The 27,406-nt window shown below is 36.0% G+C and overlaps 1 protein-coding gene across 1 annotated transcript; it reads right to left on the bottom strand.

The window, feature by feature from the left end:
• Positions 1–6,124: 6,124 nt before the first annotated feature.
• Positions 6,125–9,966, bottom strand: LOC130216580 (uncharacterized). The gene is made up of 4 exons (XM_056448475.1): positions 9,854–9,966; positions 9,353–9,661; positions 6,550–6,861; positions 6,125–6,282 (listed from the first exon to the last, which is right to left on the bottom strand). Exons 1-4 carry the CDS (start codon positions 9,900–9,902, stop codon positions 6,125–6,127), a joined length of 828 nt encoding a protein of 275 aa, XP_056304450.1. The 5' UTR covers positions 9,903–9,966.
• Between the last annotated feature and the right edge of the window lie 17,440 nt (positions 9,967–27,406).

The following is a 27,406-nucleotide window of genomic DNA, read 5'->3' as shown; positions in this document are numbered from 1 at the left end:
TTATTTTTTTGGTGGGGCCAGTGAAAATTTTGGCAGACCACATAAAAATCTGAATCACTGGTCCAATCGGGGTAGTAGAAAAAAACCTTAGCGTTGAATCTTGATTATATTCTTTATTTTATTGTTGAAATATTGACCCCTATTTAGTTAAGTAAGGGCAGAATAATGCACAGCTAGGACAGGGTTTTTTTGTCATTTTGGTCATTATATCAAATTTAATTTATTAAAATGATTTTTATATACTGAGAAAACATGCTTTGAGCAAGTAAATGCAATGCAAGTCTGTTAATGCTTAAATTACATTTGAAATGTGTCTAAAATAATGGTCCAAATTTCAAAATTGTCATTTAGTGCAGGGGTTCCCAAACTCTTCAGCCCATGACCCCTAAAATAACAATGCTAGTGACTCGCAACCTTCAACATCTTTTGAGGCGGTTATAAATATACAAACATTGCACAAACAAAAATAGGCCAATATAAATATGAGCATATTGACCACACAAAAAAATGCAACATTCTAACAACCATATAATTGTTATAGTCATCTATTAATTTAATTTAATATTAACCTCACCTAAAGAGACTGGTGGGCACAATGTTTTCATCACAAGCCTATTCTTGGTTTAATTTTGGAGACCACCATTCGGAGATCATTCTCAATGTTCAGTTGTGGCCTGTATTTATTTTTTATGTATTTGATTGCCATAAAGGTGTCAGAAAGTTTAACTAGTGCTATAAAATCAATCTGATGTAGTTATTCTAGCATAAAAAACCAATCCTATAAAAAATTTAAAGGCTGATGGTTTCCTATTTTGCATGTTGTTGTTTTTTTTAACTATTAACTGCTGTTTTATCTTCTGTAGATTATGGTTAAAATATGGTAATTCTAATCGTTTCAAAAAATAATTTAACTTTTCAAAATCACCAAGTGACCCCCTGTCATTGTCCCCAGACCCCCACTTTGGGAATCATTGATTTAGTGTAATGATGATCCAGACAAATTTCTAAATAATCATAAGTTAAAAATGTATAAATATTATTTATTGCCCTGTCCAAACAAGTGTTGGGGGTTTTGTATTAAAATGACAGATTGTTTTGCTTAACTGTCACCATACCACAGGTGTAACATTTTTAAATACATTTATATATATATATATATATATATATATATATATATATATATATATATATATATATATATATATATATATATATATATATATATATATATTTCATTAAATTTTATTACTGTTGAAAACCTGAACTTATATGTAACTTATAAGCTAAATATAATAATATATAAATCATTAAAAAAAAAGTAAACAGACTGAATAAAATCATCAAACCTGAAGGCAAAGGAGATTTATTTCATATTTTATAGTGTGATCAATTGCCTAAACAAATTCACACACCATAAACAAGCTTTTATTTTGAAAAATGACATGGTGTATAACTCTGAGCAGTGCTGTTCCACATGTGGAATTTAGAATGTTCAGAATGTAGAATGTGACTGTCAGAACTCCAAATCGAAATTTTAAATCTGCCATTAATCTTATTTGAAGCTTCCGTTGTTGCTATGGAAACTAAAATGGAATACAGTGTAAAGTTCTAAAGCTGTTCAAAAACTCATTGCAGAGAGACAGTTGAGAAATACTTTACTCTATATCTGTACTCTACTAACTCTACGATATACAGTAGTTGTCTGGTTAATAGCTGGAGAAAAGTATAGTGAGGATTGCGTTTGTCAGAATACTCAGCAAACAATTTCGTGTTTAAAAGACGTCAAATAGACATCTAAATGTTGACAGCTTAGCTAAAACAAGGCTAGACTTGGGCTGTCAGTGAAAATCTAATAGACATCTAAGAATAGCCAAAACTAAACTAGTCCTTAAATAGACAGATTTAAGAGACTTTATATGTGTAGTCAATCATTTCTGAGTATTTGATGACTAGTCTAGTTTTGGCCTATTTTTATACGTCTATTAGATTTTCACTGACAGCCCAAGTTACCCTCAGCCCAAAAAGGCCCAAGGTGTTTTTTACATGCATTTTTTAATTCTCTTTGCTATTTGGGCTTATTGTAACCTAATTAGAATAAAATACTAAGTATCATCTTTTGATATGATGTACTTTTAGAGAAAAATGATGTCCATATATGTGGACTCGTGGTCCCATTTTACATAAAACACTTTTTTCTGAATTTTTTTTAATGCAAATTTAACTTTTTTTTTCTTTTCTTTTTTTATTTTTACTTTCTTTGACTATCAGAGAGTAAAAACAAAAAAAAATTTTCCCATTTTGGATAGTTAATAATAGGGTTTGGGACATTTCATATGCTGCAAAACAGGATATTGCAGGAAGACTTTGTATGCCTGTAACAAAATATAAAACATTCAAATTATTTTAAATAGCCACTTAAGAGCTAAAAATGTGCTGTCCATGTATGTGGACACTCATGCCCTAGGAGGTTAAGCCTTGTTTTAGCCAAGATGACTATGTTTAGATGCCTATTAGACATCTTTTAAAAACAACAACAAAATGTTTGCTGGGTAGGGGTTAAAATATCATTCAGTGTGATGAATAATTTTATGTAAAAAATAAAACATCATATGATCATATACAGTTTGAAAATTTGATGATTTTTAATGATTCAAAAGTTATTGATGTCAATCATAAATGTATGTAAAACAGCAGTTTGAAGGATGGTTTAAAGAGGGACATTTCTTATTAATTTTGGGGCCAAATTTAGATTCTTAAAAGAGAAGGCTCTACTTTTTTAATACTATTTACATATATTGTTGTAGTTACAATGAATGAACAGATCAAATCAGAAAAAAATAGATATTATTATGTACACAAAACTATTCAAAGCTCAATTATGCTGCATTATTGGTCTGATGCCTAATGATTAAGCCATCAAACACAATTTTATCATATTTCTAGCTTGCATGTCAAATTAACTGAGAAATATTTAAAGAAAAATCATCAGTGATGAAGCTGATCAGTGTTTCACAGTAAACACAGCCTCCTGTTTGACTCCCTGATAGAAAAAGCAAAAGAAAGTGCAATCAAAATAACATATTTGTCACAAGTTTCATTCATTCACACCCATTTCTTTACACCCAAGTCCATGTCCTTATTTTTTTGATCTCTGTTTTAAAGTCATGGCTATAAAATGTTCTTACCGATTCCAGTGCTTCTCTTTTGAAGAACATCGGTTCAGCATAAACGACTTCTTTTTCTTCTTCATGAGACTGAACTTTTCCTATAATAATAGATCAAAAACATGTCTTATATTAGGTTTTTTATATAATATAAATAAAGTATGCCTACGCTGTTTATTATCCTTTTTTGCCAAAGCACACGCATTAGTTGTCATTGTGAGTGTACACAATAAAAACTAGACACTTAACAGATTCGATTGATGTATTGATCATATCTGTACGATCAAAACTGAAAGTGTCATTTAAGTTATTTTCTGTGTTATGAGGAGAAGACGCATCAAAATGCGTATATGCGGTCTTCGACCCCTCTGGGTTAAAAACAGTTACAGTATTTATACAACAATGTAGTCTGTATTTTTCCATTTTCAGCAATTCTTAACCATAACCGTATTTGCCTTTTTTGATAAAAAAAAAAAAAAACACCTCTCCTGGATAACTGCATGTTCAGATCTATCATAAGATTCTTTAAAAATGTGGAGTACACAGTATATTATATGATAAATATTATATTTTGATTGAAATGGTATGAGGCCATTCTTGTATCTTCTAAGTCAGTGACTCTCAAACTTTTTCACCAAGTACCACCTCAAAAAAAATAGTCTCTCCAAGTACCACCATAATCACCAGTATTGAAATAAAGTAGCGTAGTTGTAGTAATACTAATACTACTACTGCGCAGGCAGAGGCAGAGTCATATTTATTCAACGAAATTATATTCCATACAAAATATGAAGCTGATCAGCTGGTTCTTATCATGTGACTCGCAGTGCGGCATTCTGAAAAGTTACGATGTTTTCATCTGGGGACACCTGGAATACACAAGCGCGTCGTGCTGCAGTACTCATTTTGCTAGCCTGTGGGTTAAATTTTGGCACTCAAGTGACCGAGATGTAACACAATCGGTCAAAATACAGTAATTTTTCAAAATAAAAGATTTTTCTAAATAAATGGTTAAATCATTTAGACTCAGATTATAAATAAAACGGATTTAATGATTTTTTGTGCGGCCCGGTACCAATTGATCTATAGGTCTGCGGCCCTTGGGTTGGGGACCACTGCTCTAGTACATATCTGCTCTGCAAGCATCACACACCTCTTTCTCTAGTTCTGCGCCGATTGAATTTTTTTTTAGCAGCTGATGACGCGATGCACTAAAGTAAACATTTTAAACACAGCGATTTGATCGTAGGCTTTAGAGAACAGCCAATGCTGATGACATTGGTGTTATCGTATGCATCAAATTATTAAAATTGTATTAATTTTTTCTTTTATTACTCAGTAATTTCTCTGCGTACCACGAAGTAAGTCCGCGTACCACTAGTGGTACATGTACCAGAGTTTGAGAACCACTGTACTAAGTCACAGTCTATCATGTAATAACTTTCCTGTTATCTCATTTATGAACGACATGTGAGCACAAAATAGGGTCAGAAATCTGTGTATACCACATCCCACACATAAAAACATGACCATACAATGTGTGCAGCTGTACATAAACTGTTATAAACATATTCAGCTGAAATATTGATTTAATTGGACCACTTTAAATCATCATAATGAGCCGCAATCATTAATAAAGTTATTTATTTGTTTATTTATTTTGGAGTACGTTCACTTTTAGGAAGTTCATGTTCACTTCTATGCATCTTTTATAAATCTGACCCCTGGGGTCTGTTCTTCATACATGGATTACTCAATTAGCTGAATTTGGATATTGACGATTTAATACGATCCAGGATCGTTTAGTTCTTCAAAACTCATCTGAGACTTGTTCTCATAGCAACAGTTCTGGTAGCTCAAACCTGTTAGGGAGCAGGCTTATTTCATATAAACAGGATTAGATCGGGTCAGTTCAAGCAAAGATAATACTGAAAGTATGTACCAAATGCTGATATTTTCTTACAGTGTATATACACTTGGGAAAATAGTTAATATATATTTTTAACTATATAAAGTGAACTTTTTAGATACAAATGTGTACATGCACAATATTAGACTTAAAAAAAGGATAATAATTTATGCAGTCATGCACGTGTTTGGACCGCTAATATGCCGGTGATTTGATGCCTCGCAAAAGTTGCAGACACCTTTACTGATATAAAAATGCTTTTTTGATGAAAAATTAATTAATAGTTATTCCTTACGCCAATTAAAAAACTTGAGTAGGCCTATAGGCTACTATAATAAAGAAAATCTTCTCTAAATGTAGAACTAAATACATTGATATGCATTGAAATACATGATGGACACTCTTGACACACGAAAGTGTAAAGCCTGCAGTGCACAACAAATGTGGAAAGGTATTGCGTATCATATTTAACTAACCGTTTACTGCAAATTTTATTACATTTTTCTCACATGGATAATTGAATATTAATCGGATGATGTCATTACGCTGCTGTGCCGTCAGCCAATCGTTGCATTGCTGATCATGGTTTCGAGGATTGATAGATCTGTCGTTCACGACACACGCAGTGATCTCAGATCAGTTCACCCAGACATTTTAATCTGATTCACGAACTTGTTTGAAGAACCAAATTAGCAAGAGATCTGTTATCAAGATTAACAGTACGAAGAACGGATCCCTGGTTTTTCCGGCTCTGTTTTATTTCCAACTGAAACAAATTAAGTTGTACAAAAACGATTCAAAGCACATGTGTTAGCTGCTTATATATTGTACATTCGTTAGATAAATTCATCTCCATCTCTCCAGATTTAGCAGTGATTACAGTTATATTACTTACAGGTTGCTGATTTTAAAAGTAGCCTATTGATTCCTTCATACAAAGAAGCACATTTCCAGTCACCCACTGTCTTTTTCCCTGATTTTAATCGACTGTTCTGCGTTCTGAGTCAGTCCTCAATACTAGTTACCTCTGTTTTAATACCAACCCCAATTGTCAAAGTGTATTGGCATTTATTTGATTCTTCATTAGGTAATGCTTGCCTTCTTCATGTGTTTGTCCAGGTTTCCTGCAGATCCAGAAAATCCCAATCGCAACTACCAGAAACAACAGAAATCCAGCGGCAGCAGCAGAAATCAGCATGATCAGAGAGTCTGGAGGATCAAAATGAGAATGTGGGTCAAAAGTAAAAGTGAAAGTAAAAGAGAAAATGAATGCAACAGTGGCAATAATAATAATAATGGAGGATGAGAATGTGGGTAAAGAAGTTTTAATTATTGACCATTTAAAGCAATCTAAAGTGAAAGTAAAAGAGTGTAATCTCCATTGAAAAACAGTACAGCTGGGTTCAGGCTCAGTATCTGCTGCTGTTCTGTGTGAAGCTGTAAATATTAATGATTAGTATTTTACATTTCGCATACCTGTGCATGCTTGACAGAGTCCAGGGTTGGTGAGATTTGTAGTCTTGTTGGTGAATGTATAGGCCACCACACAGCTGTAAGAACCGTTTAGACAGTCCAGTTGTAAAGGCAGACCGATTCTGTGGTCTGACACTCTCATCCTGGACAATAAACTGTTTCCTTTGTACCAAGAGAGACTCATAGAGTCAAAAGACAGTTCAGCACCCACAGACACATTCACCACTGAACACAGCAACACACATGTGGATGCTGATGAGGATGATGAGGTATTTAATAGAGAGTCTTTGGTGATGACAGGAACAGGCAGACGAGCTGAAATGAAAGATTGTTTTAGAAAATGGGGAATAAATGAGAATGAAGTGGTCAATGCGCATGGTAAATGCACAGCCTGACCTGATGTGGAAGCAAACAAAATAGTTTTTTTTTAGGATGTTTTAATATGCAAAAGTGTTATTGGAGCTTTGTATGATCACGGTTGAACCACTGAATATGCATGAAATGGTTTGACCGTTTTTGGTTTCTTTTCTGGTCTTTGAATGTCTCTGGACCTCAGGTTTGGTGACTGAAACAACATGAGGTGAGTATCTGATAACTAAGCATTCATTTTTGGGTGAACTAACCCTTAAATAATTTACTTCTCTCACAAGCACAAAAACAGATCCAGTAGCCCTTAAAATGATTGAAACTGTGAAATGCAAACTCCAATCCAGAAATCCAGTTTAGAAATGCAGCATTGCTGAAAAGTTCTCGAGCATTTGGTATAAAAAAAAACTTTCATTAGTCAAAAATAGAAGTGTCTCTCTCTCTCTCTCTCTCTCTCTCTCTCTCTCTCTCTCTCTCTCTCTCTCTCTTTCTCTCTCTCTCTCTCTCTCTCTCTCTCTCTCTCTCTCTCTCTCTCTCTCTCTCAAGTTCAAGTTGCTTTATTGGCATGACATTCAACACAGTATTGCCAAAGCACTTCAAGTATGTAGTATATTAAAATCATTAAATAATAATAATAAAAAAAAAAAATTATAATTATACAGTAAATAAGACATAAATGACAAAAAAAAAACAAACAAACAGATAATCTATTTGATAAATATAACCATTATAATAATAAAAAGTCTAGATTATTTAAATAGGATACATGAATATACATTAACCATTTCTTATTGTGTGTAGGGTGTTTACATATTTTGCAGCTAGTCTATACGTCAATTCATTCTCTCCGTGTACATGGTAAAGTTTTTCGGAGTCATTTAAATTTACAAATGAATTAGTCAATGTTTCAAATTGGGGGGAAAATATTTCTCTAGTTGTGGTGTATTTGGGGCAAAACAGAAGGAAGTGTATCTCATCCTCTATTGGGTTTGTGTCACACTGTTTACATATTCTATGTTCTTCACTCTCTCTCTACATATATACACACACATATATATATATATATATATATATATATATATATATATATATATATATATATATATATATATATATATATATATATATATATATATATATATATATATATATATATATATATATGACTATATACCAAAAATACGAGAACTTGACATAGGGAACAAATGCCAAATATTACAAAAGGAGAGTTCACAGTCACCGTGGTGGGGATCTCAGTGACAGTTATCTTAAAACACTGGAAAACTCCCAAAGTTCCAGAGTTAAAAGAGTGGGCCAATATAAAACAGCCTCGTATGAACGTTTACTTTAAAAATTACATAATAAGGACAAAGCAGGGGTCCCTGTATGTATCCCAGTATGGGAAGACTTTTGGTCTTATGTGACAATGTCTTGTAACACAATTTAAAACTACTCTCCAGGTTCTCCAAATAATATTGTACTTCTGTCCTAGTAACCATCTTATCCATTCTGGCTTTACATTTAGGAGGCCACAAGTGATCGCTTATAATATGTGTTTGAATTATTTTGTTATGAACCAGAAGAAAACAATAAAAAAAAAAGAACTTTTCAGCATTGCTGCCTTTCTAGACTGGATTTGAGGTGTATATATATATATATATATATACACTAATAGCTAATTTATTTTATCTTTGCCATGATGATTTGACTAGATATTTTTCAAGACACTTCTATACAGCTTAAAGTGACATTTAAAGGCTTAACTGGGTTAATTAGGTTAACTAGGCAGGTTAGGATAATAGGCAAGTTATTGTATAACGATGGTTTGTTCTGTAGGCTATCAAAATAAATATTATTAAAGGTTAAGCTTAAAGGGGCTAATAATTTTGACCTTAAAATGGTTTTTAAAAAATCTAAAACTGCTTTTATTTTAGCCGAAACAAAACAAATAAGACTTTCTCCAGAAGAAAAAATATTATAGGAAATACTGTGAAAATTTCCTTGCTCTGTTAAACATCATTTGGGAAATATTTTTAAAAGAAAAAAAATCAAAGGGGGGCGAATAATTATGACTTCAACTGTATACTTCACAGAGACCACACTCTGTTAGCGCATCGTGTGGTCCTTCGCCTCCTCGTCAAGCATTAAAATCCAAGCCATTGATTATCCCTTATCTATTACTACTACTACAAATAAGCGAGCCCAGACAAAAAAAAGTACTACATTACTTTTCTTCAGTAGTAATGAACACATTTAGTTGTTTCTTAAAAAGTAGAGCAAGGCTGAAATGCGTTACTTTTAAAACTAACCTTTCCCAGCTCTATCAAAGGTTTGCAGATATATAACAATAAACATATAGTGTTCAAGTGCTCATGAACCATAATAATCGAAATACGTACAGCAGTAAACAGGGAAAATGACAATCAAATCATTAACTTACCATAAACAGAAATATTGTATCTGCAGATGTTTCTTCTTCTTAACTCATAAACTCCAGCTTCTGTATTTCTGATGTTTGTGATCATGAGTGATCCGCTTTTATTGCTCAGCTTCAGTCTGTCTCTGAATCCCTCCATATTATCATTTGTGGAGAAGCTTACAGTCCCATTTTTTATTTCAGCTATGATGAATTTATTAGGTCCAAACCGCCAGTTTATATCTTCATCTGCCTGAAGTGGAGTATCGGTGTGTAAAGTGACTGAATCTCCCTCCATCACCGGTACTGACTTCACTGTATCACCAAACACACCTGCAGAACAGAGACATTGTCATGGCATTAATGCATTTGCACCTATATTTTGAATCGCATTATATAATACATTTTCTGAATAATTCAATGTTCAAAGCATCTAGATGTATCATTAATGTGAGACTCGGATCCTTATTAGACTCCAGTTTGATAAACAATTGAAACAGGAGTTAAAAAACATTAATAACTTACCCACCAGATGATAAAGGAACAAAGAGTAAAAAAGAACCAAGTTTAACATTTTCTAAAGCAGTTCAGGGGTCTGTAATCATTAGATTGCAATCATCACCAGTCGAAACTACTGCAGTCTGAGTTACAGTAGTGTGGGTGTGTGTGTGTGAGAGGGTGAGAGAGAGAGATACATTTTGTGTACAATTACACATGTTAATCTTGCATTAAACCCACAATAAATCTTAATTTCAATCTAATAAAGTTTAAAGCAAAGCAAATCTGTTTCAACTCAGTTAGAGTTCACCTTAACAAATTTGAAATTTGAGTTCATACAACTTGTTTTTTTTAAGTTCAATGATTTTGTATTAATATTTGAGTAAAGATAACTTAAAATTCTGTTTTAGGGCAATAGTTCACCCAAAATGTACATTTTTACTCACTGTTTACTATTCCTCAAGTGGTATCGAAGCTCTAGTAGAGTTTCTTACCTCTAATAAACAAACAAAATAAGATATTCTGAAGAAAACTGAAAACCTGTTACCATTGACTTCCATAGCAGGAAAAACAAATAATATGGAAGTCAATAGTTGCAGGTTTCCAACATCTTAAAAATATCTCCTTTGTGTTCAAAAGTAGAAACTCAAACAAGTAAAGGGTTAATAAAAGATGACAATATTGTATTTTTGGCACATCATTGTAATTTATAAACATGTAAAGCATCAAAAAAGTAATCAGCAGATGTTATAATTCAGCACATGATCATACAAACGACTTTAGACACCACTTTAAAAAATTTGTAAACCAGAGTATAGGGACTGTTAAAACTCTTGAAGTGGGTCACAGATGCTTTATTTTGATATGTAGCATAAAGCATCCGTTGCTTTGTTTGTTTGACATTAAGATAAGTGAAGTGGTTAGTTGAGGGCGAGAGACAATAAAACCACAGAAAGGATGTAGAAGAGAGAGTGGAAATACAGCTAAATGAGACCAGTCAGTGCTGAGCAAGTCAGGATGACAGAGAAGACAGTAGTCATGTTTCCATCCACATATTTTGTGTTCATTTTGAAATTATCGCATAAAAAATGCTTAATAGAAATGCGAAGATGCGCATACGTTATGACTATGAAAATTATTCCTCAAAATATCTTATTTTGTGTTCAACATAAAAAAGAATTCAAACCGATTTGAAACAAGCAACTGGTGCATAAATGGAGAATACATTTTAACTTTTGGGTGAACTTTAACTTTGGTTTAGAAGCTTTGTTTAACTTTTTGAGAGGAATCTGTCATTTAAAAACGCCCTTGTAGCATTTTGTAAAAAAAAAACATATACATATATTCCTCAACTACGGCATAATCTCAAATGTAGAAAAGTTCATTTATGTGTTTATGATCTCAGAGTGAGACGAATGTAACTCATTGCTAAGTGGTTTCAGCAGACGACAAATGGAAGAGTTGACCTTTTCAGAACGAGGCCTTTGCATTAGCAAATCATCTCTTTGTTAAGACCTTCTCGGAGGAAAGATGTGCAAGCTGAGCCTTGCACTGTGGTTTAAAGTCTCATTTTCTGGGTCAAGAGCACAAGTGCTTTGATCAACTTTAAAATTCGTGATCTGAAATGTACAGTATGTACTTCCATTTTTGTTGTCCAATATGATCTAAAGGACTGAACAGCATGTGTAGTTTTCTTAAAGCCATCATTATTTTCTGTATTTACAAATGTAAGAACTCCTGGTAAGAACTCCTGGCAAAGTGTCAAACCTTTTACAACTAGTGGCAAGTAGTTAAAACATCTGGGCTGTATCCCCAACAGGGGGCAGTGTTTTTCGCTTTTTTATATTCAGAACAATTCTTTCTTCCACTGACATTATAAATCTCTGTTAATATGGAGCAAAGGGATTCGATGACATAAGTTTAAATATGCTCATTATTGAAAGATAAAGAACAAAACCAGTGAAAAATAAACACAATGCATTGAATATCAGTGTTCGTTTTCTTTCCATGTTCTATTTAGAATTCCAATTTTTAAAAAAATCCTACCAGTCTACGCACATTCCACAAAGTGTGATGTCATTTTTGGAAGGAAAACGCTAATATTATTCACAATTCTCATTCTAATGTCTCATCCACTTTGCAAATTCAACGCAGGTGAGAATGATTTCAGAGCGCTGTAACTCCCGGAAATGCATGTGTGAAATGTGTCAGATTGTGGAATGTGTTTTGCTGTTGTTTTAAACTGGTTTCTCAGCCTCGATGTTGAAGGTAACATATTGTTGCGTTTCATCAACGGTGGAGATTAGCTTCATATGATACACATCGATCATTTTAAGAAACTCAAACCTTGTCTAAACTCTACAGCGCTATGAAGAACATTGTATCGCTGCTTCTGCTGTTTTTGTTCACTGACAGTAAGTTATTTTCGGTTTCGGTTTGGAATTCTCGGGGAATTCTCATTTCTTGCCCTTTGTAATCTTTCATATACTTGTTCTAAATACTGTAAAATACACAGAAACTGTTCGTGCTCACATTTTGTTGTATGGGCTGGTTTAATTTTATTGTTTAAGACGTGTATCTTCTTTTTTGTGCATCAAACATGTTGTTAAATTTGTGCATTTGTGATTTTGAGGATGTAGTAAATCATTATAATAATCATTACCATAATGTAATAATGATTATTACTAACATTTTTTTCAGGTATTTAATTAAATAGTTTTTTAATAAGCTACTTTTGGGGGTAGTTACATGTTCATTAAGCCAGATTTACCTGTTATTAATATACAGTGATAAACTGCTGGTGTTACAACAAAAAAGACATTATTTAATTAAATAAAAATTCTAAAATATTTAAAAACATTTCTATATGGTCGAGTTTATTCATGTTTAATTATTTTAGATCTAATTGATAAATATTTAACTGTATGAATGAATCATAAAGTAACTCTCTCAAGACTTTTGACATGTATTTACATGTTTTGTTGCATCGTTTTAAATGTTTGTAATATGAAAAGAAGATTATATATCACACCACCTACTATCACACAGATTGTGGGGGAAAAACCCAAGAACTGGGTTAAATTTAATTTAAATATTTTCTTCATATTTTATGCAACGCTGAAGTAAAGCAACCTACACTGTAAAAAAAATGCTGTGACATTATTCCTTTATGTTGTCCCAACACCAATTAAGTTAACTTAATGGAATAAGTTATTAATTTTTACAAATTAACTTTTTACCCTGTTTACTGACAGTAGTGTTTAATAGTAAATACACCCAATGACCACTTTATTAGGTACACCTTACTAGTACCGGGTTGGACCCCCCTTTGCCATTTGAACTGCCTGAATCCATTGTGGCAGAGATTTAACAAGGTACTGGAAATATTCAAAGGTACTGGAAGTGATTTTGCTTCATATCGACATGATAGCATCACACAGTTGCTGCAGATTTGTCGACTGCACATCCATGATGCCAATCTCCCATTCCACCACATCCCAAAGGTGCTCTATTGGATTGAGAACTGGTGACTGTGGAGGCCATTTGAGTACAGTGAACTCATTGTCATGTTCAAGAAACCAGTCTGAGATGATTCCCGCTTTATGACATGGAGTGTTCTCCTGCTGGAAGTAGACGTCAGTAGATGGGTACACTGTGGTAATAAAGGGATGGACATGGTCAGCAACAATACTCAGGTAGGCTGTGGTGTTGACATGATGCTCAATTGGTACTAATGAGCCCAAAGTGTGCCAAGAAAATATCCCCCACACCATTACACCACCACCAGCCTGAACTGTTGAGACCATACAGGATGGATCCATGCTTTCATGTTGTTGATGCCAAATTCTGACCCGACCATCCGAATGTCACAGCAGAAACTGAGACTCATCTGACCAGACAACGTTTCTCCAATCTTCTATTGTACAGTTTTGGTGAGCCTGTGGGAATTGTAGCCTCAGTTTCCTGTTGTTAGCTGACAGGAGTGGCACCAGGTGTGGTCTTCTGCTGCTGTAGCCCATCTGCCTCAAGATTTGGCATGCTGTGCATTCAGAGATGCTCTTCTGCAGACCTCAGTTTTCACAAGTGAGTTACTGTTGCCTTTCCATCAGCTGGAACCAGTCTGGCCATTCTCCTCTGACCTCTGGCATCAACAAGACATTTGCACCCACAGAACTGCTGCTCACTGGATATTTTCTCTTGTTCAGACCATTCTCTGTAAACCCTAGAGATGGTTGTGTGTGAAAACCTCAGTAGATCAGCAGTTTCTGAAATGCTCAGACCAGCTCAGACCAGCCCGTCTGACACCAACAACCATGCCACATTCAAAGTCACCTAAATCACCTAAATCACAGTTTTAGATGCTCGGTTTGAACTGCCATTTTGATGCTCGGTTTGAACTGCAGCAGATCGTCTTGACCATGTCTACATGCCTAAACGCATTGAGTTGCTGCCATGTGATTGGCTGATTAGAAATTTGCGTTGAGCAGTTGGACAGGTGTACCTAATAAAGTGGCAGGTGATTTTTTCTACGTAACATTTCTGCTTGTTTTTTAGGTGTGTTTAGTGAATTTGTTTCAGTAAAGGAGGGAGATTCTGTTACTCTACACACTGATCTAACTGAAATATGGAAAGATGATGATATCGAGTGGAGGTATGGAGAGAAAGGAAACCTCATAGCTAAATATGTTGGCGGACAAAACAGAATCTACAAATACGACAATGATCTTGATGGGAAATTCAAAGGCAGAATGCAGATGGACCCTCAAACTGGAGATCTGACCCTCCGGAACATCAGAACCACAGACTCTGGACCTTATGAAGTGACCAACAGATTCAACTTAAACAAGATGTTCAGCCTTGATGGTGAGTTTAAGTGTTTTGGATTATTTACAGAACTTCATCAAAATTATTAGTGTCGTGGTTTCTGGCTTTTTTCTTAATGAATCAAGCTCAGACTGGGGTTATGAATATCAGAAGAATATACTTTATTGGAATATTTCCCAAAAAAGCAGAGACAGCCTGGAGCAGACCCATCTCTAGTCTCACTCCAGGACAAATCCAGTGTCCCTCAAATTTGCTATCCCCTTTATCCTTGCTTCCTCCCACCTTTGTGTTTTCACAGCTGTTTACTGGTTCAACAGGCCTCTCCCAGCTCCTACTCCTTTACGACCCCTATTTAAAGACCCCTTTTCTTGTTGGCCCTTATAATGTACAGATTTAATATAATCATCACCGTTTTTCCACATACAGTTCACATTTGGTAATCATGACTAGTATCTATGTTTCAAACATCTAAACTGGACTCTTCTCTCCCATACAGTATGTGTCTTTTCAAATATACATGACAGTTTCAACATGTGTTGTATACATTTCATGCCTTTCTGACACAGATGGTTCTCAATGCATCCCTAAGTCCTCTCTTATGCTCTTTTATGACCCCTTTGCCTTAACCTATCACCTATTTTCAAAGATATATAATGGCAGATACGTAGGGCCCTCCACTCACCTAATTAAATGTGTCTTCATATAGGTTTAGTAAATAAAAATCTTCTTCATTAGCCCTCCTGTGAAATTTTTCCCAGTTAACAATTAAACAGACATTGGTGCAAAAAATATATACGGGCGGCAAATAATTCTGATTTCAACTGTATACATTACAACCCTACTGCTTATCTACACATACTTTTAAAAGATGTAAATCCTCTGGCCTTTTTTACTCAACTTATGACCTCTTCTCTGTTTGTTTTTACTTTATTCATTAAAACTTGTATTACACTGTATAGACCCGTGAAGATCTGAATCACTCCTTCTTGCCATTCAGGTGTGTCTGCAGAAGAAATACAGATTGTATCAGCGATGGTGGGAGATTCGGTCTTTCTACACACTGATGTTATTGAAATACTGAATTACGATGTGATACGATGGAAGTTTGGGCCTCAGAATGCCCTAATAGCTGAAATCAATAAACTCGATAGATCCTTCCGTACGCTGGATGGTGATGATGGGAGATTCCGACACATACTGCAGCTGGATCAGACTGGATCTCTGATCATCAAGAACACTGGCATTAAACACTCTGGATTATATGAGGTTGACATCAGCAGCAATAAACACACCATACACAAGACATTCAATGTGAACATCAGTGGTGAGTTGATAAAGGGTTTCTATGTAGTCATGAATTTAAAGAGATGGTTAATGCAAAAATGAAAATTTAGTGACCCTCAGAATGTCTGTCTTCTGTTGAACACAAAAGAAGATATTTTGAAGAATGTTGGAAACTGTCAGCCATTAACATCCATAGTAGGAAAAACATATACTATGGAAGTCGGTGGCAACCAGTTTCCAACATTCTTCAAAATGTTGACTTCAATATCACCCTGCAGCCCAAGACTGGTTACTCACTGAAGCTAAGCAGGGCTGAGCCTGGTTAGTACTTGGATGGGAGACCACATGGGAAAACTAGGTTGCTGGTGAAAGTGGTGTTAGTGAGACCATCAGGGGGTGCTCAACCAGCGGGCTCTGTGAGTCCTAATGCCCCAGTATAGTGAAAGGGACACTATACTGTCAGTGAGCGCTGTCTTTCAGATCAGACGTTAAACTAAGGTCCTGGCTCTCTGTGGTCATTAAAAATCCCGTGGCACTTCTCGTAAAGAGTAGGGGTGTAACGCCGGTGTCCTGGCCAAATTCCCTCTATCGGCCCTTACCCATCATGGCCTCCCAATCATTCCCATCCACCGAATTAACTCTATCACTGTCTCTCTACTCCATCAATAGCTGGTGTGTGGTAAGCACAATGACGCCATTGTTCTGTGGCTGCCGTTGCATCATCCAAGGCAAGGCAGGCAAGGCAAGTTTATTTATATAGCACATTTCATACACAGTGGCAATTCAAAGTGCTTTACATAAACAGGAATAAAAGAAACAATTATAAGAGAAATAAAAAAGTGAATCCAAGTGAATGCTGCACACTGGAGGTGGTGTGGAGAGACCATAAACGCAATATATAAATACAGAATACTTGCTGTACTTACTAAAAAATATTATCTTTCTTTTCAACAGAATAAAAAAAAAAACGTTTTTTCTTAATGACATGCACAGATGAATTGTTCAGCACTAAACCTGTAATGTGACCTACCAATATCAATATGGTTAGCTTTGATTTCGTGTACTTAAATTGTGTTAATACTTTAACACTGTGTAAAGTTAGCAATTTAAGACCTGGTGAATTCATTTATAAGGCTACAAAATATAATGTATCTGCTACAGTGCATCCGGAAAGTATTCATAGCACTTAAATTTTTCCACATTTTTTATGTTACAGCCTTATTCCAAAATGGATTAAATTAATTTATTTTCTCAAAATTCTGCACACAATACCCCATAATGACAATGTGAAAAAAGATTTTTTGAAATTGTTGCAAATTTATTAAATAAAAAACAAAAAACCTGAAAAATCACATGTACATCAGTTTTCTCAGCCTTTGCAGTGAAGCTCTAAATTTAGCTCAGATACATTCTGTTTCCACTGATCATTCTTGAGATGTTTCAGCAGCTTCATTGGAGTGCACCTGTGGTAAATTTAGTTGATTGGACATGATTTGAAAAGGCATACACCTGTCTATATAAGGCTACATTCACACTGCAGGCAAATGTGGCCCAAATCTGATTTTTTCCCCCCTCATGTGACAGTGTGAACAGCCCAAACTGTATGGAATCTGATCTTTTCAGTCCAGATTTGTGCCACTTTCATTTGTAGTCTTAAATCAGGCACAGATTTGATGTTTTGCAATGCGACCACAGTGTGAACGGTTATGTTGAATTTCATGTGACTTTTACATAACCTTCGAGCGACATCCGTTGTCATTCTGTGCTGCAAACATCATCTACTCCTCAGCAACATAGTAGAATGGCACCCAGGGCGATTACTTTACCACAGAAAGTTGGTTGTTCATATTGAAAAAGATTTTGAAGGCAAAACTTGTGCTTGTTAACGAATCTGGTTAACGATTGAGGCACGGGTTGATTACGAAGCCAAAGAGCATCGTGGGTGTTGCGGATAGGGGATCTGTGTGCAAAGGAGGGGGAACTTTCTCTCCAAGAGAAAAAAGGCAGGTGCTTGAGCACCCAAACCCCCTTCTGCACGTGTCTGCTGTTTATAACGAAGTAAAATGAAATAACTCTGCAAACAGAGATAAACCAATTCTGCCTTCACAGATCAGTCTGCGGCTGCTCATTAAACCTTTATGAGTTTACTACACCGCTGGTCAGAGCGTCACGCACCGGAGTTGTCATAAATCACAAATGATCAGTTTTTTATAAGAGACTTATTTTAGGTCACAAATGCTGAAATACACATTAGTAGTAGCAGAATAACCCTTTACAGTTCATGAAATACACCACGATTGTCTGTGACAAGCATGATCTGACAACGTGCTTACTTCAGACAGGCTACACATTGTGTGCATAATTAGACATTTTGTGCTGTCCGTAACTACTTTTGTGCATGCGGGTCAGTTTAGGACCATGATCTGTTCTCACTGCAAATCTGATATTGGCCACATTTATAAGAGCAGTGTGAACAGCTATGCAAAAAAATCTGATTTTAGCACTAAACCTCACAGTGTGAACGTAGCCTAAGGTCCCAGGGTTGAAAGTGCATGTCAAAGCACAAACCAAGCATGAAGACAAAGGAATTGTCTGTAGACCTCAGAGACAGGTTTGTCTCAATGCATATGGTTAGGGAAGGTTACAGAAAATAATTCTGCTGCTCTGAAAGTTCCAATGAGCACAGTGGCCTCCATCATCCTTAAGTGGAAGATGTTTGGAACCACCAGGACTCTTCCTAGAGCTGGCCGTCCATCTAAGCTGAGTGATCGGGGGAGAAGGGCCTTAGTCAGGTGATCAGTAACCTGATGGTCACTCTGTCTGAGCTTCAGCGTTCTTCTGTGGAGAGAGGAGAACCTTACAGAAGGACAACCATCTGTGCAGCAATCCACCAATCAGGCCTGTATGGTAGAGCGGCCAGACGGAAGACACTCCCCGCCTGGAATTTCCCAAAAGGCATCTGAAGGACTCTCAGACCATTAGAAACTAAACTCTCTGGTCTGATGAGACTAAAATCGAACTCTTTAGAGTAAATGCCAGGCGTTATATCTGGAGAAAAGCAGGCACTGCTCATCACCAGGCTAATACCATCCCTACAGTGAAGCATGGTGGTGGCAGCATCATGCTGTGGGGATGTTTTTTAGCAGCAGGAACTGGAAGACTAATCAAGATAGAGGGAAAGACGAATGCAGCAATGTACAAAGACATCCTGAATGAAAACCTGCTTCAGAGTGCTCTTGACCTCAGACTGGGGCGACGGTTCCTCTTCCAGCAGGACAATGACCCAAAGCACACCGCCAAAATATCAATGAAGTGGCTTCACAACAACTCAGTGAATGTCCTTGAGTGGCCCAGACAGAGCCCAGACCTAAATCCTACTGAACATCTCTGGAAAGATCTGAAAATGGCTGTACACTGTCATTTCACATCCAACTTGATAGAGCTTGAGAGGTACTGCAAAGAGAAATGGGCAAAAATTACCAGACAGGTGTGCCAAGCTTTTGGCATCATATTCAAAAATACTTGAGGCTGTAATCGCTGTAAAAGGTGCATTAACAAAGTATTGAGCAAAGGCTGTGAATACTGATGTACATGTGAGTTTTTCAGGTTTTTTATTTTTAATAAATTTACAACAATTTTAAAAACTCTTTTTTCACATTGTCATTATGTGGTATTGTGTGTAGAATGTTGAGGAAATAAATGAATTTAATCCATTGTGGAATAAGGCTGTAACAAAACAAATGTGCAAAAAAAGTGAAGCGCTATGAATACTTTCTTGATGCACTGTATGCAAATAAGTACACTCCTGAAAAGTGAGAGACATTCTTTTTGTAAGTTTTTTTTTGTATATTAGCATCAAGCGTTTTGATGGTGTTTATGTGCCCTGCACACATCTTGGCTTTGCCTACTGCTCCTTGTGTATTGATGGAGCACTCTGTGTGTTTGAAAAAGTATCTCTGTTCAGAAAAAGTGCCTGAGCATCAAGACCATTAAGACAGTGTGATGGCACAGGACATAAAAAACATAAAAAGTGGCATAATTGTCTTTTCTTAATTCGTCATTTGTTGTCTTATAATTGTCTCTGGACAATTGCTGCCCCCTACCCTAAACCTACCCCTCACTGTAATGTCGAAACAGTAATTATTGTTGTACAGCAACTGTATTGTTATAGTGATATGAATATTAATTAACTTCTGACCATAGCTGTATCTCTTCTAGACTTTACCCAATACGGCCTGCAAACCCCTCTTCTATAAAAGATAAAACAATACAACTCATTGCTTCTTAATATGTTAAAATTGAATAATGGTTTGCACATCTTATTAATTTCCAAGTAGCTGTTTGTGAACATTCCTCCTGCATTTGTTGTTTCAGGTGAAATAAAGGCAGTTTTAGTGAAGGAAGGAGTTTCGGTCACTCTACACACTGGTCTTACTGAAGTGCAGATGTCTGATTTCACTCTATGGATGTATGGAGACACCGTCATAGCAGAACTCTATAAAGAAGCCCGACGATACTATACTTATGATGGAGATGATGTGAGATTTAAGGGTATGATAAACTTAGACAATCAGACTGGGGCTCTGACCATCACAAACACCAGGACCATACATTCTGGACTTTATGATCTGAAGATCAGCAGCAGCCGACGCACCGTAAACAAGAGAATCAGTCTTACTGTTATTAGTGAGTATAGATTCTGTCAGTGTAATCACATTTATCCTCTCTCTCTCTCTCTCTCTCTCTCTTTCTCTGTGTGTGTGTGTGGGGGGGGGGGGGGGGGGGTAAAAAAAATCACTTAGTTATTTCACATAGAAACGCATCACTCAGTGAATAGACTCCACTTCAGGTCACAGGCATGCCTTTTAGATGCCCCGTCCCTGAGAGAGGAGGTCCTCTCTCAGGGGAATATCCCAGGGAGGGCCGCTGCGAGGAGTGTGAGTTCGGAAACCCAGGTCCGGTTGGGCCAGATAGGCGCAACTAACAAGATATGCTCCTTGTCCTCCCTTGCACAGGGTCTATGCGATTAGGCTCACTGGGGGAAACGCATATTTGTTGATACAACAACATGCCTGGATCAAGGCAAGATCCACTAGAAAGGCAGCACTATAACCAGGCTGGCAGAGTTCGTGCTAATGGCGTCATTGAAGCGATCGCTGACATGCCAGCAGAGGGGCAGTTCGGGGGGTTGTGCTCACTCCGGAAAGCGGAGCATCCTGGGGAAGAGCTGAAAACAAGAGATTGTCTCTTACCTTCCTAATAAATAAAGGTTATCAATCCCTGGATCCCTCGATGAGGCTGGAGGAGTGAGAGAAAGGAGACTGTCCTCTTGCAACCTCAAAACCCGTGGCCCGGAGCTACGAGCTGGAAAGCGAAGCATCCCAGACTGGCAAGGCTTGGGTTTGCACACCCAGAGAGAGAGGAAACTGTTCTTTTATTGAAAATTTGGATACCACCGGCCCGGAGGCCAGCAGTGATGATTTTAAAGTTACTGATGTTTCTGACTGTGATCCTCAGCCCTCCACCAAGGAAAGAACAGGTACACTCTTTTACCGGGTTGCCTGTCTCGAAGTAGCTTTGGCAGAAAAAGGTGCCCTCCATGTCTGTGTGATCTCACTGTGCACTTCCAGGAAGAAGAGGACGGGGGGCTTGGAAGATTTGACCTTCTTTTTGGCCCCCACGCAACACCCGTCTAATTGGTCCAGAGGTTGAGCTGGGGGACAAGCCATCTCCAGCCCCACCTCAGAAGCAGCCCGGGTTAGAATGGCAAACATGTCCGACTCCAAGTCTGAAACCTCACTGACAACCCCGGAGGGTGGCAGTGGGTCTGAACTGTCATCAGAGCATGTCAACCCACCCTCTAATGCAGTGATGGACATCTGATCCCCCGTGTCATCTAATGAGAGCACTGCCATCCCGTGAGATGCACCGCCACACTTATACAAAGCTTGGGCGGAGCGCACTGTGGCCCAAAGGCAACAAATGCCTACAGGCCCAAAGGCAACGAATATGCCCCCACTGTAACCCTCAGGCCTACCCGTGTGCTAACCAACTTGCTGGGCATATGAATGCATGGTGGGAATGACATCTTTAACTAGACGCATTGTTCGACCCTGTTGCTTTCTTAGGGGATTCTGCTCTTTTAATAGAAAATGCTCTTTTAGCCAGGGAAGGGAAAGGAACCCAGTTCAACCGCCACTGTACATGTCGTCATCCGCACTGGTGAAATTTCTGCTCTGGAAAGACAGCTCAGCAGAAAATCTCTTCAGTCTCATTAGAGGCTCTGAAGTAAAAATTGTAACTACTCGCTCCACGTGCACTGGTTATATACTCTACTAATGATTAATCACCGGCACCTTCGGAGCTGAGCTCTGCCAACTCAGTGGCATTCAGTGATCCCTTTTCCTACCCTTCAGAGTAATTGCTCGTTTATCGACCACACATTAGTGTCTAAAGGCACACGTCGGAGTTCCCACTAAAGGGGAAGTGTGATTTCTGCATATTGATTTTGGGAGTACAGGAGATTTTTTTTTTTTATATAACTTTTATATAAGGTTTAATATGTAAATTCTAGCAATAAGAACCACTTGTTTGAAAAAACAAAAAACAAATCAATAATAAAAAAAGAAATATTTAAAAACTGAACAAATCTATATATTTACACAAATAGATGGAATGGTCAACAATCTGCAGTTTTCTGAGTATTTTTGCCTCATATCTGAAGGTCAAATATAATTGGAGCGATGGGATAAAGTGACATTAAAAAGAAAGCGGTCAGTTTGCAGCTCAGTTTCTGCAGATTCAAATTAATAACCATCTGTCTTCATTTTCACAGATTCATTTCTGTCTCCTGCTGTTGCAGCAGGAATAGCTGTAGTTGTTCTGCAGGTTGCTGCAGCTGCAGCTGTTGGTTTGATTTACTATCGCTTCAGGACCTCTAACCTTGGTAAGCATTATAGCTTATACAGCAAACTTGAATGCAGTTTTGTTATGGTTTTATTTGCATTATTCTTAGTCAAGCAATATTATGATATAATAATTAATCCTGACTAATCACATACAAAACAAAAGTTGTATTTAAATAATATATATGTGTGTGTACTATGTATATTTATTATGTATATATAAATACCCACACATGCATGCATATACTTTAAAATATATACATGTTTAATAATTTTTATATAAAATAGTTTGTATAGAGATCGCTCTTTTAGGACAATTAAATTAATATGTGGGGGAAAAGCTATTAATTAAACTTATTAAAGAAGAAACAATTAATAGAAGCAAATTATTATTCACTTTAATTTTCAAATATTACATTTAGTTGAAATTTAGTATTTTGTCATTTTTAGTTTTTGCAACACCTTATTTAAATTGAAATATATTATTTTTAGATTCCTGATGATGTTTGGGGACAGCACTCCTATTTAAATTAATATAACTGTTTAAAAAAAGAGTTTTCTTTAAATGTACCAAAATATATTGTCTATATTCACTAAAAATGGATACAAATATTCATTTTCAAAAGCTGATGTACTAATTTATGCTGTTATTTCATAAATAGTCTAATTTTACATTTATATTAATCCAAAATGCACATTGTATATACATGTATGTATGTATGTATTTATATATACATAATAAATATACAATGTGCACAATGCGCGCTGCACTGCATTTTTTGTTGATAAGAAGATCAGAAGAGCTCTGAGATGGGGCTAGCATTGCAAATTTCTGTTTACAGGCACTCTGTGGTTGTGTATGGATATGCTTGTGCTTTTTTTCATACCCGTGCGTCTCGTCTTGCGTTTTTGAAAGCAAAGACACATTCGGTGTGAATGATCCCTCACTATGTATATACACTGTCCACCCTATACACAACACCGTAACTCTTTCGGATTTTAATAGTAATGTAATAATGCACACATTTTGTAAAGCTGATTTGGAATGATAATTATTGTGAAAAGTGCTCTAAAAAATAACTTCAGTTGAACTGTTTAATTTAAACTATAGTTATATTACTTATTACAGTGCATACATCAAATTATGATCAGCTTCATAAATGTATGGAATATATACATTTCGATACACTAATTACCTCAGAACACCTGCAGTGCTTTTTAATTTTCTGCAAAAATAAAACTTGCAACAGATCTGCAGCTATGTTTTGTATGCTTGTCATCCTTTGAGAAAATGGTTGATGGTCGACAAGCAAGAAGACATCTGACAAAATCAGAATCAGACAACAAGCGCAAAGCTTGTTGAAAATGGTGAAGGAAGCAACAAGCTTGCACTTTCCACATGCTTTTAGACGCGATATGCAAATGACCCATTTATGTGTCTTATAATTAGTATTTTGTATTCAATTTTTTTTTATATGATGTTTTGTCAGGTTCCTCTGAAAACAGAAGAAATACGAGGGAGGACACTGGAATACCTTTAATAGAATCACAATGAACAACTGTTACATCATAACTTCATGATCTTCTCACGTGAGACACTAAAACCTGAACTCTTATGTCTATGATATAATGTAATATGATGTTGTTGTATAATTTAAAGGTGCTTTAACATGATGCTGTTGTGTATAAAATATAAATGAGAACAGTAAAACTGAACAAATGCTCTCTCTCTCTCTCTCTCTCTCTCTCTCTTTCTCTCTCTCTCTCTCTCTCTCTCTCTCTCTCTCTCTCTCTCTCTCTCTCTGTGACATTTGAATTCCTGTCATTTTCAAAAAAAAACTTAAGGTTTTGTGTAAAAACTGTTTGTGACATTTTTTATTTGATGGGATTGTTTTTCATAGGAAGAATATCTAAATTGTGCCTTTACATTTTGTATTATTATTATTATTATTATTATTATTATTATACAAAGTGGGCAACGCAGTAGCGCAGTAGGTAGTGCTGTTGCCTCACAGCAAGAAGGTTGTGGTTCGAGCCTTGGCTGGGTCAGTTGACTTTCTGTGTGGAGTTTGCATGTTCTCCCTGCTTTCGTGTGGGTTTCCACCGGGTGCTCCGGTTTCCCCCACAGTCCAAAGACATGCGGTACAGGTGAATTGGGTAAGCTAAATTGCCCATAGTGTATGAGTGTGTCAATGAGTGTGTATGAATGTTTCCCAGGGATGGGTTGCAGCTGGAAGGGCATCTGCTGTGTTAAAAACATTTGCAGGATAAGTTTGCGGTTCATTCCGCTGTGGCAACCCCAGATTAATAAAGAAACTTAGCTGAAAAGAAAATAAATGAATGAATGATGAACCCACCCACTTAGTGCCCCTTTTTTTGGTTTGGGCCACTACCCCTCAAAATGTCTGTGCACGGCCCTGAAGACAAGAATGGGTGTTCAATAGTTTTGTAGTAATATTGACTGTATATTTTTATGTTCTCTTTCACTAAAGAAAATATTGTACTTTTAAGTGCGAGCTGCATCGTTAACATCCTCCACATTTCATTTGGTTAAATATTTTTCTGTTTTGGAGATGATGTAGCAGCACATCACAACTATCCCAAACAGTTGTTGGTTCCCTGAAAGTTCTGATAATGTTAGTTTATGATTCTTCAATGTTTAGTCACAAATTTTTCTTATGTGAACAAAACATTCCCTTTAGTTTGTTTGTTTTGTTTTTAACCCTGATTCTTACAGGAAAAAAAGACTAATTTATTTGATAAATTTATGTTCTTTTGAGCAACATTTAGGTTTCTTTGTTTTAAAGAAGACCAATTCAAGTTTAACTGTGCAGTTATTATAACTTTTAAGCTATCATTAAATCCTTTAAGTGTTACCATTTAAAACAGAACAAGAAAACATTCACAAAATGTAACTACCAATGAATTTATTGTACAAAATTACATATACGATTATTAAAAAACACACACATTCCTTATGCATACTAGATATAAAAAGCAAGCCAAAGCTGATTCATTTAGGTCAAAGGTAAACTGAAACACACATCTTTACACACAAATGCAAAAATTTTCATAATAGTTTAACGATCAAATGTTGCACAGGAATATTTCTGTTAAGACATACTTGAATCCAGTATCTAAAACATCACCCCTTGTACAATATCAATGTCTGCCAAAAAAAAGCTGGGTCCTTTGTTATGAAATGAGAAATGAATATGTAATGTTGACAAAACTTTACAAAGTATCTATTCTTTTAAATTCAAATAAAAACCAAAACACAAGTTCACATATAAAAGTGAAAGTCAAATTAAAAACCCCGAAAAAACACAGTGATGCCTCTGTAATAGCGACACTTGCATCAAATCAAAATACAAAATATTTCACACTAGTGCCACTTAGTGATGGAATTAGGCACTTTAGTAAACTGTGTTATATTTATTTATATGCAACCCTCGATACACAAATGTATTGTAAGGCGTTTATCATAGGACCAGATGCTCAGAAGTCTAAATTCCTCCAAGGAGAGAGATGATACGACAACAGTGAATGACTCGGACACAGAGGTAAGGTAAGAATAATAAAAGATTATATTGTAAAAGTTCCACCAAATTATAAAATAAAATAATAAAAATAAAATAAAACAAGTTCTAGGCTTTTTTCACACTTATCTAATGACCTCAATCTTATTTACATACTTTAATAACACCTCTCTTTCTTCACAGGGTTTTATGATTGTATCACTAATAAGGTAAGTATTGTTATGCTATTTTTCTGTTTTTTCTATATTTAAGAGCTAATATTATGATTTGGTTACTATTATAAACAATAATGTAATACTAATATACTAATAACAATACTATATTAAAGATTTGTGAGTGTTAGTTAATAATATAATATTAAAATTGTTTTATCATTCAGCATATAATCAAAATTTCCCTTCTTAAACCAATTAATTTCTTTCAATAAAGCTTTAAAAATTGCAAAGAATGAACACTCTAATGAAATGATGTACAAGTAAAATAAAAAATGAAAATAAAACATTCACTTAAAACATTTCAAAATGTCCCAAAAGTCCAGCGCAGGTGATGAACATTCAAAATGATTCCTTTGCAAAACAACTAGATTTCTAATTCAGTTCCAGAAATCCAAGATGTTGAACTTGTGAGTGTGTTGTAAAATTTACACTCCTACCATGACGCTGAATAAGTTTTACTTTAAATCTTTGAGACAGGTGTATCCGAAGAATCCATTTAATGGGAGGCTCGCCAGTCCAACTCCACAATTAGACATGCACAGATGGAAGTTAAGACAATCCACAATCCATGAAAACAGTTCACACTTCAATCAAGTCGAATCCAGAGCAGATCACATTCAGCAACTGACGTCAATAGAACATCTCACCGATGAAAACCAGAAGAAGATGCACAAACAAACAAAACAAAACAAAGGAAAAAAAACTGGCCTTGAAAACACAAGGCCAAAGGAACCATTAGCATGTTACAGTGTATGCATTATCTCAGCTTAACACATTTATAAATACACAGCAACAATAAATAACCATGTATAT

Source organism: Danio aesculapii, chromosome 22 (assembly GCF_903798145.1).
Source record: "Danio aesculapii chromosome 22, fDanAes4.1, whole genome shotgun sequence".
NCBI lineage: Eukaryota > Metazoa > Chordata > Actinopteri > Cypriniformes > Danionidae > Danio > Danio aesculapii.
The sequence above is the reverse complement of the archived record's forward strand: the minus strand, read 5'-3'. Positions and strand labels throughout refer to the sequence as shown.

Excerpts from the sequence above, each read along its gene's own strand:
- LOC130216580 (XM_056448475.1), bottom strand. The coding sequence starts at position 9,902 with ATGTTAAACTTGGTTCTTTTTTACTCTTTGTTCCTTTATCATCTGGTG. Across the intron at positions 6,862-9,352 it reads ATACAATATTTCTGTTTATG|CTCGTCTGCCTGTTCCTGTC; the intron begins GTAAGTTAATGA and ends CTTTCATTTCAG. Across the intron at positions 6,283-6,549 it reads ACTCTGTCAAGCATGCACAG|ACTCTCTGATCATGCTGATT; the intron begins GTATGCGAAATG and ends TTGATCCTCCAG.